This window comes from Acanthopagrus latus, chromosome 9, assembly GCF_904848185.1.
Source record: "Acanthopagrus latus isolate v.2019 chromosome 9, fAcaLat1.1, whole genome shotgun sequence".
NCBI classification, from domain to species: Eukaryota; Metazoa; Chordata; class Actinopteri; order Spariformes; family Sparidae; genus Acanthopagrus; species Acanthopagrus latus.
The window spans coordinates 29,867,758-29,882,518 of NC_051047.1; the positions used below are offsets into that span (position 1 = coordinate 29,867,758).

The 14,761-nt window shown below is 39.9% G+C and overlaps 1 protein-coding gene across 1 annotated transcript in view; it reads left to right on the forward strand.

Moving 5' to 3' along the window:
* The window catches only part of ttn.1 (titin, tandem duplicate 1), a 172,815-nt gene that overhangs the window by 60,618 nt on the left and 97,436 nt on the right, over positions 1 to 14,761 (forward strand). Inside the window, exons 61-85 of the mRNA XM_037108979.1 lie at positions 171 to 248; positions 334 to 360; positions 465 to 518; positions 619 to 663; positions 1,682 to 1,750; positions 2,111 to 2,182; positions 2,384 to 2,461; positions 3,399 to 3,632; positions 3,963 to 4,052; positions 4,280 to 4,369; positions 4,477 to 4,566; positions 4,830 to 5,510; positions 6,135 to 7,736; positions 8,107 to 8,196; positions 8,397 to 8,480; positions 8,693 to 8,782; positions 8,995 to 9,069; positions 9,240 to 9,329; positions 9,626 to 9,661; positions 9,866 to 11,884; positions 12,386 to 12,436; positions 13,138 to 13,536; positions 13,729 to 14,007; positions 14,151 to 14,420; positions 14,512 to 14,651. Of these exons, the coding sequence (XP_036964874.1) occupies positions 171 to 248; positions 334 to 360; positions 465 to 518; positions 619 to 663; positions 1,682 to 1,750; positions 2,111 to 2,182; positions 2,384 to 2,461; positions 3,399 to 3,632; positions 3,963 to 4,052; positions 4,280 to 4,369; positions 4,477 to 4,566; positions 4,830 to 5,510; positions 6,135 to 7,736; positions 8,107 to 8,196; positions 8,397 to 8,480; positions 8,693 to 8,782; positions 8,995 to 9,069; positions 9,240 to 9,329; positions 9,626 to 9,661; positions 9,866 to 11,884; positions 12,386 to 12,436; positions 13,138 to 13,536; positions 13,729 to 14,007; positions 14,151 to 14,420; positions 14,512 to 14,651 (6,833 nt within the window). The remainder of the gene's footprint in view (positions 1 to 170; positions 249 to 333; positions 361 to 464; positions 519 to 618; positions 664 to 1,681; positions 1,751 to 2,110; positions 2,183 to 2,383; positions 2,462 to 3,398; positions 3,633 to 3,962; positions 4,053 to 4,279; positions 4,370 to 4,476; positions 4,567 to 4,829; positions 5,511 to 6,134; positions 7,737 to 8,106; positions 8,197 to 8,396; positions 8,481 to 8,692; positions 8,783 to 8,994; positions 9,070 to 9,239; positions 9,330 to 9,625; positions 9,662 to 9,865; positions 11,885 to 12,385; positions 12,437 to 13,137; positions 13,537 to 13,728; positions 14,008 to 14,150; positions 14,421 to 14,511; positions 14,652 to 14,761) is intronic.

Here is a 14,761-nt window from a genome sequence, read left to right on the forward strand (position 1 = left end):
AATCCAGTACAAAGACTATTACAAAGATGTTGTGATCGATGAATGTTAGATAAACAGAAACATGTGTGACCAGCGCTTTGTTGTCATTTTTAAAAGTAAAAAAATAATAATTTCTGAAGGTATTTTAGCGAAACATGTAATCAGCATGTAACACGTGTCCATTCTGTCAGGCGTTTACTCGGTCATCGCTCGTCTGGAGCCGATGGGAGAAGCTCGAAGCACAGCTGAGCTTTACCTGTCAGGCAAAGGTCTGTACCATTACAACACAGCTGAAGATACTCGAGTTAAACCGAGTTAGCAGTTAGAATAACATTTGTACCTTGTCCTTTACAGAGATTGGGTTAGGAAAGATTCCTCAGGGTGAGTATTTTTAAAAGCCCATGTACCTGTCCAGACAGTAAACCTGAACATAATATTCTGGTTGAGTTCAGCATTAATTGAAGTGTTTATCGTTAAACCTTCAGACGTCCCAGACACGTCAATCCACATCCCAGAAACAGCTTCTCTGGTTGTCAGGGGTGAGTCAGGGACAGTTTCTACTGATAAAGTTAATCAATTTCACTTAAACTTTAACTTCACTTCACTTGTTTTATTCATACATTTTTTTTCCACCTAAAGATTCCTCTGAGTTTTATCACTATGAAGAAAGAACAGAAGTGAAAGGTACAAAAACAAGATAATGTTAACTAACTGTATTCACTTCCAACACTGTCAATTCTTATTCTGTGTGAAGTTCCTGAATTTTATTCATCAACATTCAATTTTAAACCATCTGAAATGTAACCTTCATCATCATCATCATCACATCATCATCATCCTTTAACTCTCACCTTCAATAACCGTGTGATCATTTTGAATTCAGTGAATATTAATTAAGTCATCATCCCTCCTAATAATTCAAATACCACCTCAACAACTCAAACATTTACCTCCAGTAACAAGTCATTCACCATCTGTACATATATTTAAAATGTCACAAAATGGAAACTAATGTAGAGAAGAGGATTATGTGAAAAAGTTTAGCTTAATCTCAATTATGAAAGTATAGTCTGAATGTGGTAATTTTAAGAATTGATTGTTCCGTTATTTTATTTACCCACATCACATTATTCTCAGAAATTAGGTAAAAGGAATATTTTATTTTATATATATTATAAATATTATAAATCAAATTTGAAAACCAGAACTATTCAATAGCTTCACAGATTCAAAGTCAGATTGAGTTTTTATCCCACGAGTGTGTTGATTGTCTCACATAATCCTCCTCTGCACAAACCGTAACTCTGCAGTGAAGAAACATCTGAACATTTGATCTCTAACGGCTGATTATCCTTCAATGATCCACTGTAGCTTTTGAAAGTCTGACCGTTCAAGAAGAGACAGTTTCTGTTCGGTTCTCCTCCGTCACAGGTATAAACCTCCTTCTGTCTGATAAAATAACTCCATCATTGATATAAAAACTGTCAGTCTGTCTGTCTGTGTCTTAAATCATCTTTTATGTGTTTGTCTGTGTTTGTACTGATGTCATTCATAAATCTGTCTCTGTTTTTCTTCACTGATTGAATTTTCTTTGCAGTTCCTTTCATCCTCATAACTTCTGATCATTAAACGTCTTAATGACCATCCTCACATGTCAGAATCAGCTTGTTTTTATTCTAAATTAATTTTTCTTCTTCACCAGAAGAGAAAAAACCTGTTGAAGAGATAGTTGAGAGAACTCAGTTTGAGAGAAGAGAAGAAGTTCCAAAAGGTACAACTGCTTTTTAAAAAGGCGAACTGGCTTGTGGCTGTTGATCAAAGCTTTGAGTGTAACGGAGCAGCTGATCAGGACTGCTGCTCAGCTCGCCATCATGTTTGTCATCTAACGCTTCAAACTCCATCAGCTGCTGCTTACAGAACACCTTCTTCCTCTACGCTGTAACTCAGTGTGTGATTATCTTCAATCCTGTCTGTCTTCTTCTTCATGTTTATTCTTCTTATTCATGTTGCTGCTTCTCACTTCTCTCTTGTGCTCTTGTTAACCCTCACTACAACTTTCTGTACTGCAGAAAGTAGAGTAGACTGCAGATCTGACCATCAGTTTTAATGTGAGCTTTCTTGATCTGTTAAGTTCCCGAGGTTGACAGGAGACCAGAGGAGAAACCCTCTGAGCCTGCAGCTCCGCCTCCAGCGCCGGTCAAAGGTATTTGCAAATACCTCCTCTTATTTCTGCCACTACCTGTCTGTACCTCCTTAATATTCTCTTATTTATGTTCTTGTGTCATATTTTTAGACTTTCCTTGCTCAGATTGCTTGTTCCTTTCTTCCTGTATTTCTGTTTCTCTTGATGAGTCTTGATGTGAGCATTTATCAGAAAACTGAAATCGATGATAATATTTTAAAGTACCTGAAGCAAAGAAGCCGCAGCCCGAAGTAACTGTCGCCGCTCCGCCTCGCAGAGAGGAAGCTCCGGCCGCTCCAGGTAACGACTGTCATCTTGTCACTGATGATTTCTGTTTGTCTGTTTGTCATCTTAGAGTCTTCATCGACTCACATTCTTGATTCTTGATCTAAAACTTTCAAAAAGAGACATAAAACCTTTCAAAAACACAGAATATTGTATGAACTGCATTTTCGTGTCGCATAATATTTTTTAAATGCACTTATATTTTTGTAAACTTTTTTTAAAAAAGTTTTCAATTTAAATGTTTACGATTCTTTACACAAAGTTTTTATTCTATATTTTTTAACATTTTAAGTCTTGAGACATAATGCAACTAAAAAAAATCCAAGATAAGAGACTTTTAAATGTGTATAAAAATCATATCAATACATATTTTTGAGATGTTTTTCTACATAGATGAGATACAAAAAAAAAGAATTTTGAAATGTTTTTGACAGGTTTTTCTTCTTTATATATGCAATAAATATATTTAGGATTTGTTGTAAACTACAATGAAACACATTTATCATGAAATGTAAAAGAACAGAAGATTGGATAATCCTAATCAGTAATCATTTTATAGATAATTTCATCATAGATCTAGATTTTTCATACCTTTTACATTTTTACACAATTTATTAGTTTAATTTAAATAAGTATTTATTTATTTTTACTTAGAAATTCAATTTCAACAATCCTCCTCTTCATTTCTTTATCAAATCCAACTCTTCAGATGACCTCCTTCAGGTTTCTCTTGAGCAAAACTTCATGTTGTCTGAAGTGATTCTATCTCAGCGTTCTTACAGTGCGTACAGAGCATTGTGTTCTTGGCTGTCCATCTGTTAGTTGTTTGGTTTTTGTCAGTCTGTCTTTTTATTTTTAAAGTGTGATCTTTTCCTTCTTTTATCCCCTGAACTCTTAAAGCTGTGTGTGCTCTGTGTCAACTCACAGTTATATTTCTCTGTTAACCTTGAAGAACCTTCAGTATACACCAAACCAGCACCTGAACAGGAGAAAGTGACCAGAAAGGTCATTCCTGAACCTTATCAACCTGAACCAACAGTGGAGCCTAAAGTGGTTCCACCTGAGCCGAAACTGGCACCTCAGAAACCGCAGGTGCCTGAGCCAAAAGTGCCCAAAATTAAACCAGAAACTGAAGCACTGAAAGTTAAACCTTCAGAGAAAACACCAGAGGCCCCTAAAACAAGAGGTAAACTTGAAAGACATTGTGTGAAACTTTATGTCTCTCTTGTTTTGTTTCATGTTGCTGTGATCTGTGTGTTTCCTGTAACTCTTTAACATGTTTGTCCAAATGTTCTGTGATGTTTTCTTCACTGCAAAACTCTTGAGTTTGATCTTTTAACATCTTCCAATGTATGAGTTGACAGTAGAATTTGGGATGTTTGGAAATAGATTTAGATCCTTCCACAAGCTAATTCTACACATTAATGTCACAGCTGTGGTGCACTGATAACAAAGCTCACACTTGAAATAACCTTATGATAACTGTAGAATAAAAACATTTTAATGTTCTCCAAAGTGCCATCTGTAGCCAAACCAGAGGAAGCCATAGTTCAGCCATTTGCTGCCAAGATTTCTCCATCAAAGACTGAAGATAGTTTAACAAAAGGTACTGGAAAGACGGTGTCATTTCCCATCTTTGAACTCTTTGATCTGTGTTATCATATGTCTTATATGTCATGTGATTGAAACCGGTCCATGTTGTATGTTTTATGTATTCAGCAGTTTTTGTAGTTGTCATTGTGCCTAACACTCGTTAGAGTGGACACTAATGTTGAAGTCTTAGCAGTTATCAGTAGGTTACTGAAAATATGCTGTATATAATGTTCTTTAAAGCACCTGAACAACCAAAGCCTGATGAACCTGTAGTTTACCAAACTGCAGCCAAGGTCACTCCACCCAAGGCTGAAGCTGTTCCATCGAGAGGTATTGATCTTTGACGTTGCTGTTGAATTCACTCGTGAAAGAGTGTAATCTTTGTTAGTCTTGGTCATTTTTGCTGAAGGTTAAACAATACATAATATTTTCTTAAGTGCAAGATGTACCCAGACCAGAGGAACCTATAATTCAACCATCAGCACCCAAGATTCCTCCACCCAAGGCTGACACCGTTCCAACTAAAGGTACTGTAAAGATGCTCTTGATAGGTTTCTTAGCTCTTTTGTTTTGTTTCCTGTTTGTGTTGTTTCTTGTGTTGTTTTAAGCTTGTTCGGTATCAGTTTCTGCTTTTGGAACCCACCTTAGTTATCAGACTGAAAGTAATCTTCCTGAAAAATCTTCTGTGAATATCTTTGAACTTCCTAAGCACTCGTTAGAGTGTGACTTGCACTTTTTGTCAAAATATGTTGAACAAGATAATCATCTTATAAATAAATCTTCTCCAAAGTTGTCTCAGAACCAACAACATCTCCATCACATCTGCTGACTGGTAAACCTGAGCAAGAAGAACCGAGGTATATACCTGACACAAAACCAGAAGAACCAAAGAGGGTTCTAGAAATACCCAAGAAGGTTCCTGAAGAACCAAAGCAGGTTCCAGAGGCACCCAAGAAGGTCCCAGAAGAAACAAAGAAGGTCCCAGAGGCACCCAAGAAGGTTCCAGAAGAACCAAAGAAGGTTCCAGAGGCACCCAAGAAGGTTCCAGAAGAACCAAAGAAGGTTCCAGAGGCACCCAAGAAGGTTCCAGAAGAACCAAAGAAGGTTCCAGAGGCACCCATGAAGGTTCCAGAAGAACCAAAGAAGGTTCCAGAGGCACCCAAGAAAGTTCCAGAAGAACCAAAGAAGGTTCCAGAGGTACCCAAGAAGGTTCCAGAAGAACCAAAGAAGGTTCCAGAGGCACCCAAGAAAGTTCCAGAAGAACCAAAGAAGGTTCCAGAGGCACCCAAGAAGGTCCCAGAAGAACCAAAGAAGGTTCCAGAGGCACCCAGGAAGGTTCCAGAAGAACCAAAGAAGGTTCCAGAAACACCAAAGAAGGTACCAGTGGAACCAAAAAGGGTTGTGGAGGAAACAAAGATGGTTCCAGAAACACCTAAACAAATTCCTCAGGCTAAAAAGCTTCAGCAACAAGGTAGATATGTGTGACAACACGACTTCTTATGCATCAATATCTTATATATCTTATGAACTAATCTTACTCAATCTCATTAACTTAACCTTACTCGTTTTGATCTTTTAACTATTTTTTATAACTTTACAAAGGATTTGTTCTCATGTCTGTTCTGTCATGTGTTGAAATTGTGCAACCCCATGTCAATTATCAAAACAGTAAAACACAGGGAGATACTGCAGCACTAAAACAGCACTTGTTAATCCAATGCTGGAGAGAGGCAAACCCATTACAGGTGTGCTTGAACTTAGAACTGTTTCACAGGTAGTCTTAGGCAGCCAGCACAAGTGTCCATCAGTATTTTGTTGTTTGACAAGTTGTATTTACTTGTGTTTGAAACCAGATGAGATAATTCCTTCTGAAGTATCACTCCAATCAAAGTCTAAATAAACTACACAGCAGAGAGGTAGTGATTCATAATATGCATAGTTTAGTTTTAAAACGAGGACCACAGTTCAATGACTGATATCTGTGTTTTTGTGTTTCTGTGTCTTGATGATTTTTATCTTGTGCTGTTTTCCTCTTGGCCACCGCTCAATGGTGCAAATCTTCTATCTTTGGTGATATCTTAAAAAAATACCTCAGATCCCTTGAAGATTGAGCTGAAGCAAACAGAAGTGCTTGAAGACAACAAGAAGCCGTCTTCAAAGATGGGTCATGGAGAAATTGGTGGTGAATTTTGGAGGATTTCACTACAAGAAGAAGTAGGACACTGGCAAGAAGAAGTCAGGACATGTGAAAGAAAGTTGGGGTCAATTGTGAGAGAAGAAAGCAATTTGAAAAGGGAGATAAGACAAGAGATGATTATTGGAAAAGAAGAGGATGAGGATTCTACATGGTACAAAGAAGATCAACAGGTTAAGCCATTAGAGGACATTCAACAAGCATGCACAGAATGTGAAGCTGAAAAACTGCAGGACACTGAATCTCAGGATGAAGAAGCTGTGGAAAAGAGAGAAGAAATGTCTTTGAGGTTTGTCTCTCCACCTCTAAAGGAGGCCATTCTGGAAGTCACATCTCCAGTCACACCTCCATCTGAAATGATTTGTCCCACAAAGAAAGAAACGTCTGGGTTGACAATCAAAAAAGATGTAAGGGCTTACAAGAAAACTACCCAAGAAAGAAAATTCATGGAAGCAGACATTCAGCCAAGTTATGTCGAGCAGAAAGAAGAAGGAAGAAGAACTGAATCGTTTGTATCAGTATACCAAGAAGAAACTGTGTTGGATGATCTTGCTAAACCTCAGATCTCTGATAAATCTAAAGAGATCACCTTCCCAAAGCAGCCTACAGTACCTAAAGAAATTGCTCATATGAAGCAAGCTGAGTCTGTCAAAATAGAAGAAGCTCTATCTGAAAGATCCATGCCTTGGAGAGAAACTGTTTCACCTCCACCCAGTCAAGACTTACCCAAAAGTCTTCCTGAAACTATTATTTCTCATGCTTTGACTACTGTTCCTCCCAAAAAAGAAGTAGAAACCTTAAGGCAAAAAATCCCCAAATCTACCAGAAAAATGTATCCCAAAGACATTGTACCGCTGGAGAAACCAACTGTGTCAGACGAAATATTTGAAGAACTAATTGTCCCAGCAGTAGTGTTCCCTCCAGCACAACTTCCTTCACCTGATCAAGACTTACCCCAAAATCTTCCCAAAACTATACTTCCTCATACCGTAACAGTTGTTCCCCCCAAACAACAAGTAATGACCCCTAAAAAGATTAAGTCTGCAAGGGCAGAAATTCTGAAAGCTGAAGTGTCCTTTGAAGAGGAACTTGTCCCAGCACCAGTGTCCCCTCCAGCCACAGCACAAATTCCGTCACCAGAGAAGGTATTCTGCCTTGCGGAAGACATTTCCTCTCCAAAACCAGTTGTTCTGCCTCTAAAGATGACCTCCCCTGCAGAGTTTACTCCTGAAGATGTGAGTCTACCCAAGAAACCTGTCACTAAAGACAAGGTACCTCTAACTAAACAATCCCAAGTTCCACTACTGAAGAAACCTCATCCATCTGAAGAAGAAGCTCTTCAATCCAAGACACCTGCTGTTCTGACACAGAAAATAATCACCCCCAAGGTGGATTCTTCTGAAGAAGAAAGAACCAAGACAACGAAACCTCAACCAACAAGAGAAGATGACAAAAAAGCAAAGAAGGGAACTCAGGAGATTGAACAACAAACTCTTCAGACAGGTATTCTTTCTTATTTGAGCTGCACAGGCTCGTGATCGCCAAAAGATCACCCCCTCTTTAAAAAGATTTAACCTCTTATATTTTACACTAATCATCACATCATCATAGTTAGTCCTGTTTGTCCATTGTTTTACATGTTTTGTGTGATACTACTCTGCAAGGTACACCATGTACTAAAGAACCTTTCTTGGTCTACTCACATCTTTCGCTGTTGATTTATGTGCTTTCCCTTAGTTGGCATTCTCTCACATCTACTTCGTGTTTTTGCAGTTTGAAGTGATTCATGTCTGAATCATCTTGTGTTGTTAATAAGTCTTGAAAGACCATGTTGTTGTCTTGGTCGTGATCTTGGCATCTTGTATTCCCAAAGTGTCTCCTCCAGAGGAGAAGAAACCTTCTGAACCAGCACCAAAGCCTTCACCTCCTCCTGCTCCTGCAGCCAAAGTTGCTCCTCCTGCAGGTACTCTATTCAGTTTGTACTTTCATCATCTTTGCTGGCTCAACAAGATTCAGCTATGTTGTTTTTCTTTTTGTCCATTTGTTGGTGTTGTTCTTACTGTCTCCCTTCTGTTCAGGTTTTCTGTTATTAACTGTCTTATTATGTTTTGACCAAGCGTGTTGTTTTCTTGGTTATGATCTTGGCATCTTGTATCCCCAAAGTATCTCCCCCAGCGGAGACGAAACCTGCACCAGCACCAAAGCCTTCACCTCCTCCTCCTGCAGAGAAATTTGCTCCTCCTGCAGGTAGTTTGTTCACTTGGTTTTGTATGTTGTAAAGTAAATGTCTGTCTGTTTTGTTTTCTTACTGGGTGTTTCAAATGGCACTCACTCAATTGCCACTTAACTTGCTGCCTAATCGTTCCTCAGTCTTATCTTGCATTGTTTCAATGCAAATGTCAGTCTTGATTGACCATGTTGTTGTCTTGGTCGTGATCTTGGCATCTTGTATTTTAAAGTGTCCATTCCAGAGGAGAAGAAACCATCTGCACCAGCATCAAAGCCTTCAGCTCCTGTTGCTCCTGCAGCCAAAGTCACTCCTCCTCCAGGTAGTTCTTACACTTTGTGTTTTGTGGTACCTAAAAACCATGTCCTTTGTTTTTAAGTTGTCTGGTTCTGTTTCTGTTACAGATTACTTTCTGTCTGTCTGATTCACATTCAGTTGTCTTCATTCTTAAATTCTTTATTCTGTTATTATGTCTTGTCACTTTCATATCTTTTGTTCTCTTGGTCATGACCATTGGTATCTTGTACTTCCAAGTGTCTCCTCCAGAGGAAAAGAAACCCTCTCCACCAACAACAAAGCTTCCAGCAGAAAAAGTCGTTCCTCCTGCAGGTAGTTTCTTCTGTTTGTCATCCATGTTGTTCAATTTCCTGTTCTTCTTGCCTTAAATAAATCTGTTGGTCTGAATTCTTCAAATGTGTCTGTTTTGTTTAAGCATCTGTCAGTTGTTGCATGTTCACCTGATCTTTGCCAGTGACTTAATCAAGTTGGCATTCTTGTAGCTCAAGTTGCACCAGTGGAGAAGATTCCATCTCCACCTGCCATTAAGGCTGAACCCTCTCCTGTATCAGAGAAAATCTCTCCTCCTGAAGGTAACATCTCTTCTATAACTTTGATTTATGTTGTTCTCTTCTGTTTGTCTCAAACTTTAAAGGATTTCTATCTTCATACTAAGTTTTGTTTTAAGAAATCCTGTCACTTTTTAACTCTGTTTGTCTTATGTTTGTATAAACTAAAATCCTTTCTTCCAAATCATCCTGGAAACAAAATGAAAAACTTTCTTAACTCAAGTGTCTGTCTAAAAAGTAAATTAAGCTTTTCCGTCTTTGATTTAGCCTTATTCTTTGTTTAGTGCCTACTTACGTTGATCTTATTTAAATTCTTGCAGACAAAGAACCAGTTTCCGCACCTGGACCAACCAAAGGTATATGAAATATTAGTGTCTTTATTTTAAAAAGGAACATTTTAATATATATTGCTATGCTCGTTATTCTGTAAAAGATGTTTTTATTCATATGTTTCAGTGGTTTGTGTGTCCAGTGTTGTAAAAATGTCAGATGAACTGATGAGTTTCTTGTATGTCTCTTTGTGAATGTTATAAAATGTGTATTTACTGCCTCAACTACAGCACCAACTCTTAAGCAAAAGGGTAAGATTCCTCTTCAAGAGGCAAAAGCATCTGAATCTCCTAAGATGAAGAGTAAGTTTACAAGGATACCCAAAGAGAAGGAACCAGAACCAGAGGTCGTTAAGCTGAAGAAGGTTCCAGTGAAAGCTCCAGAACCCGAGACACAAGTCAAAACTCATAAAGCAGAAGTGACGAGGCATCATGATCCAGAACTAATGGTTCACGGACTTCATGACAGAGAAGATCGAGAGGTAATAACACTTGGAAGAACTGAGCGGGTCTTTACTGCAGAGGAGGAAACTGCTCAGTTTGGCTACTTTGAGGAGACTGAAAGGGTTACAGTTGTACCAAAAACTGAGAAAGAAGGATGGACAAGAACCCAGAAGCCACAGAAAGAGGAAGAATCAGAGGTGCCAAAAGTAGAAAAGAAGAAAATAACTAAGCTGCCAAAGGCAGATGAGGGGAAAGAGTCTGTCAAACTAAAGCCCTTTGAAAAACCAGGAAAACCAGAGGAAGAACTGGAAAAGATCAAGCTGAAAAAGGTGCCAACTAAAGCCAAAGAGCCCAAGAAGGAAGTTATAACGCAAAAAGCTGAAGTGACAAGACATTACGATACAGAACTGACAGTTCAGAAGCTTCGTGAAAGGGAAGATAGAGAGTTAATAACAGTTAAAAGAACTGACCGAATCTTCACTGCAGCTGGAGAGGCACAAGAACTGGGTCATATGGAGGAACCTGAAGAGGAAGCAGCAGTAGATGAAAAATCGAGATGGATAAGAACCCCTAAAACGCAGAAAGATGAAGAACCTGAGCCAGATTTAACAAAAAAGAAAATAAAGAAATTGCCAAAGGAAGAGGAGGAGCCTGAAGTGGTAACACTTAAACCATTTGAAAAACCACAGAAATCCAATGCAGCTGAACCTCCGAAAACTAAGAAGGAAACTGAGGCAAAGATGGACAGTGAACGCACTCCATATAAGAAAGCTGAGACGCCACAGCGAGATCAACCAACTGCTGCTATAAAACACAAAAAAGATGAAGATGCTCCCTTGATGACTCCAGAGGCAACTCCTGATGTCAGCAATGATCAGAATGAGCTCCCACAGAAGACAAAGGTTAATCAAGTACCCAAAGACAAGGAACCTACAGCTGCAGATAAGCTTCGAGGAAAACCTCAAACTATTTCCACACCAGATAAAGAGAAAGAGACGGTCATATTGAAGCCTTTCACCAAAGCCGGCAAGCCTGAAGAAAAGCCAGATAAAGCATCCGAGGACGAGATAAAGAAACCAGCAGACGTAAAGGTACCAAGCCGAACTCCAAAGGAAGAAACTCCGGGAGAGCAGAAAAAGCAGCAGCTTACACCTAAAAAAGAGGATAAGAAACCGCAGGAGAAAGACGAGCCAGTTGTTCCACCCATAACGCCCAGTCCACCAGGCGAGAAAGAAGCAGAGAAAGAGATTCCACCAAAACAAACGGATAACTTCAAGAACAGTATTGAGCTCCAAAAGACCTCTTCACCAACAGTTGTTAAAGATAAGGTAGAAGAAGAAAAGCCACTGAAACCTGTTGAGCAACTAAAGAAGGTCGAGCTTAAAAAGACACCATCACCAAAGGTTGATAAGCCAAAACCAAAGGAGCTGGAGCAAATCCCCATTCAGAAGAGGCCAAGTGGTGAAAAAGTCAAACGGATTCCTAAAACTGAGTCACCAAAAGACTCTATTGAAGCTGTAACACTCAAGAAGGTGCCAAAGAAGCTGTCACCAGAGGAGGCTCCAGAACCAGAGAAGACCAGTAAAGGACGGATCCCCCTGGTGAAGGAGGTTTCTCCTGGAGCCGTGCAGATGAAGAAGGTGCCAACACAGCCTGAGGAGGAGGTGTTTGAAAAGGAGTCAGAAGAAGTGGAAGGAGACGAAGAGGAGGAAGCCTGGGGATGGGAGCTGGTTCCTCCAGACGACTGGGAAGATGAAGTTGTTGATGGGGCGGTGGAGACTCCGGTCGTCCCTGGCGGTAAACGAGGTGAGACGAAGGCAGACGAACTCCTCGTCTGATGACTCTGGAGCCCCCTCATCCATCTCAGATGACTCATCTAATCCTCATCACATCCTTCATTTCTTCATCTACAGCTCATGTGTTCACCCACCATCCGTCCACTGTGATGTTCTCATGTCGTCCATTGTATAATGTCCTCAAATGTGTCATCAACATCAGTCATAAAGTTGTCTGTTCGTCTTCACCAAATGTCATGTCATTCATGTCATTCACCTTTAAGTTTCCTGAATTGTATTTTATCCGTGTTGTCTTTTATTTATTCATCTTGTTCAATTTTTCATCCATTCATCAAACGTTTCACTCATCTTTATCCTCTTTCTCATCATCTGTACGATGTCCCTTCCATGTTCTCGTGATGTGTTTGATTTAGCATGTTTGCTGTTAGCATTGCTCAGATCTTTCTCTTGGTTCTGCTTAAACATCAAGCTTAATCAGAAACATGCTTAAAACTTATTGTTTCTTGTCCAGATGGAAAACCATCAGAGGAGGCACCAAAAGGCAGAGGCAGAGGATTTGGGGGTATGAAATGAATAAAAAGAGACCTTGAGTGTACTAACGGTGTTGCTGTTTGTGCTCAGTAATATGTGAAGCAATTTCACTCGCTGTCCTCACGGTCGTTGTGAAGTGTGTGTTGTTTTCTTTTCTTGTCCTTGCCAAAAAAATCAAACAAATGTTTTGTGTTCAGCTTTAAATCTTGGCCCGAAACTTTTGTTATGATCAACAATAGGGCTCTGTACGGAACCTCAATCATGTAGATATTTCTATAAGCATTTTCTAGTTTTAGACTCTTTTATTCAGGCAGAGTTCGTGTATGTGTTTGGAAAATGTTTGGCTTTGGCTTTTTTCATCATTATTGATGTTCAATATGGGTTATGTGTGATTTGCTGTCTCACACAAGTAGGTAGGTTACGTGTTGTGTTGTGTTGTGTTGTGTTGTGTTGTGTTGTGTTGTGTTGTGTTGTGTTGTGTGGAGATTGTAAAATCTTTTTCTCTTTGCTTGTTGCTCACAAAGAGTGACTCTGCATGATCCGTAGTCTCAACAGAATTTAAGATTCGGTATACTTCTTACAATAAAAACTGTTAAAACAGAGTTTTATTAAATGTGACATTATGTCACCTGAATGAGGTCTGATTCAAAACATCCCATTGTCCAATGACTGATTCTTCACTCACCATGATTTCTGAAACTAATTTCTGAGTTTTTGTGTGTGATGTTCCAGCGAGACAAACCCCATCACCAGGTGATGGGGGCAGGGGTCGGGGCCTGAGGCCCGGTGGTAAAGGCCCATCACCACCAGAGGAACCATTCGGAGGATTCAAACTGAAGGCCGTCCCTCTGAAGTTTGTCAAGAAGATTAAAGACATCGTGCTGCAGGAGGCCGAGTCCATCGGCTCATCAGCTGTGTTTGAATGTGAGATCTCTCCATCCACTGCCATCACCTCATGGATGAAAGATGGCAGCAACCTGCGTGAGGGCCCAAAGCACAAATTCACTGCTGATGGCAAAGACCGCAAGTTGAACATTATTGATGTCCAGCTGTCTGACACCGGTGAATACACCTGTGTGGCCAAGAATGCTGGCAAGGAAATAACATGCACAGCCAAGCTCATTGTTGAAGGTAAATTAAATCCAAACTTTGTCAATGTCACATTAAAAAGAAGTTTAAATTGTTTTGTTAACTGAAAAAAAGCTTTTTGTAGGCATCATAAAGTACTCAATTCAGGTATGGTATCAGAATGGAAGAAATTGAAACCTCACCTTGAATGTATCGCAAATACTGTTTTTTAAATGACATCATCTCTTTGTGCAGAGCTGCCTGTAAAATGGCTGAAGGAACTGGAGCCGGAGACGACATGTATGAAGGGTCAGCCCATGTACCTGACCTGTGAGCTGAACAAAGAGAGAGATGTGGTCTGGAAGCGTAACGGTGCCCTCTTGAAGAAAAAGGCTGGAAAAGTGGCCATTAATATCATTGGCATGCAGCACGCTGTGACCATCCAGAACTCCACTGATGACGATGCTGGCGAATACACCTGCGAGGTAGAAGGACAAGAGGACGTCAAGACTTCAACCAATGTGAAAGTGATTGGTAAGCAGCCTTCCTCGGGTAGACCAGATGGACAAACGCAGATCCAGGCTTCTCTTTAAACCCAGTCTTTTTACCTCAGAAGTCTTCAAACCTCAGGCCTCAAGTAGACTTTGTTTTAAACAATTTAAACTTTCTGTCCTCAGAAATCATCAAAGACTGGCTGGTGAAGCCTCTGAGAGACCAGCATGTAAAACCAAAGGCCAAGGCCACGTTCAAAGGCGAGTTGTTCAAGGACACTCCCAACTGGAAGTGGTACAAAGGAGAAAACGAGCTCACTCCTTCTGATAAGGTGGAGATCACCAAGGATGGAAAGGACGTGACGCTCACCATCAACAACTGCCAGCCCAGTGACGTCTCAGATTATACCATCCAAGTCGAGGATCGCAGATACACTGCAAAACTCACACTTGGAGGTTGGTTGAACAAATCCTCATCACAAAATCTTACAAATGTCTCATCATTTGTGTAGTATTTCCTGTTAACTGTGTCTGCATCTTGTTTCAGAACGTGAGGCTGAGATCCTGAAGCCTCTCACCAGCATCGAGGTGGTCGAGAAGGAGGAGGCCAACTTTGAGACTGAAATATCTGAGGATGATGTAGTTGGAGAATGGAAGCTGAGGGGACAGGTGTTGGTGAGAACACCGGTAAGATTTTTAAAAACATGATCATGTTGTGAAATTAACAATTATCTTGTTGTAACTTAAAGAAAATCCTTTTGATAGAAAGATGGAATTGTTATGGGAAATGAATCTAC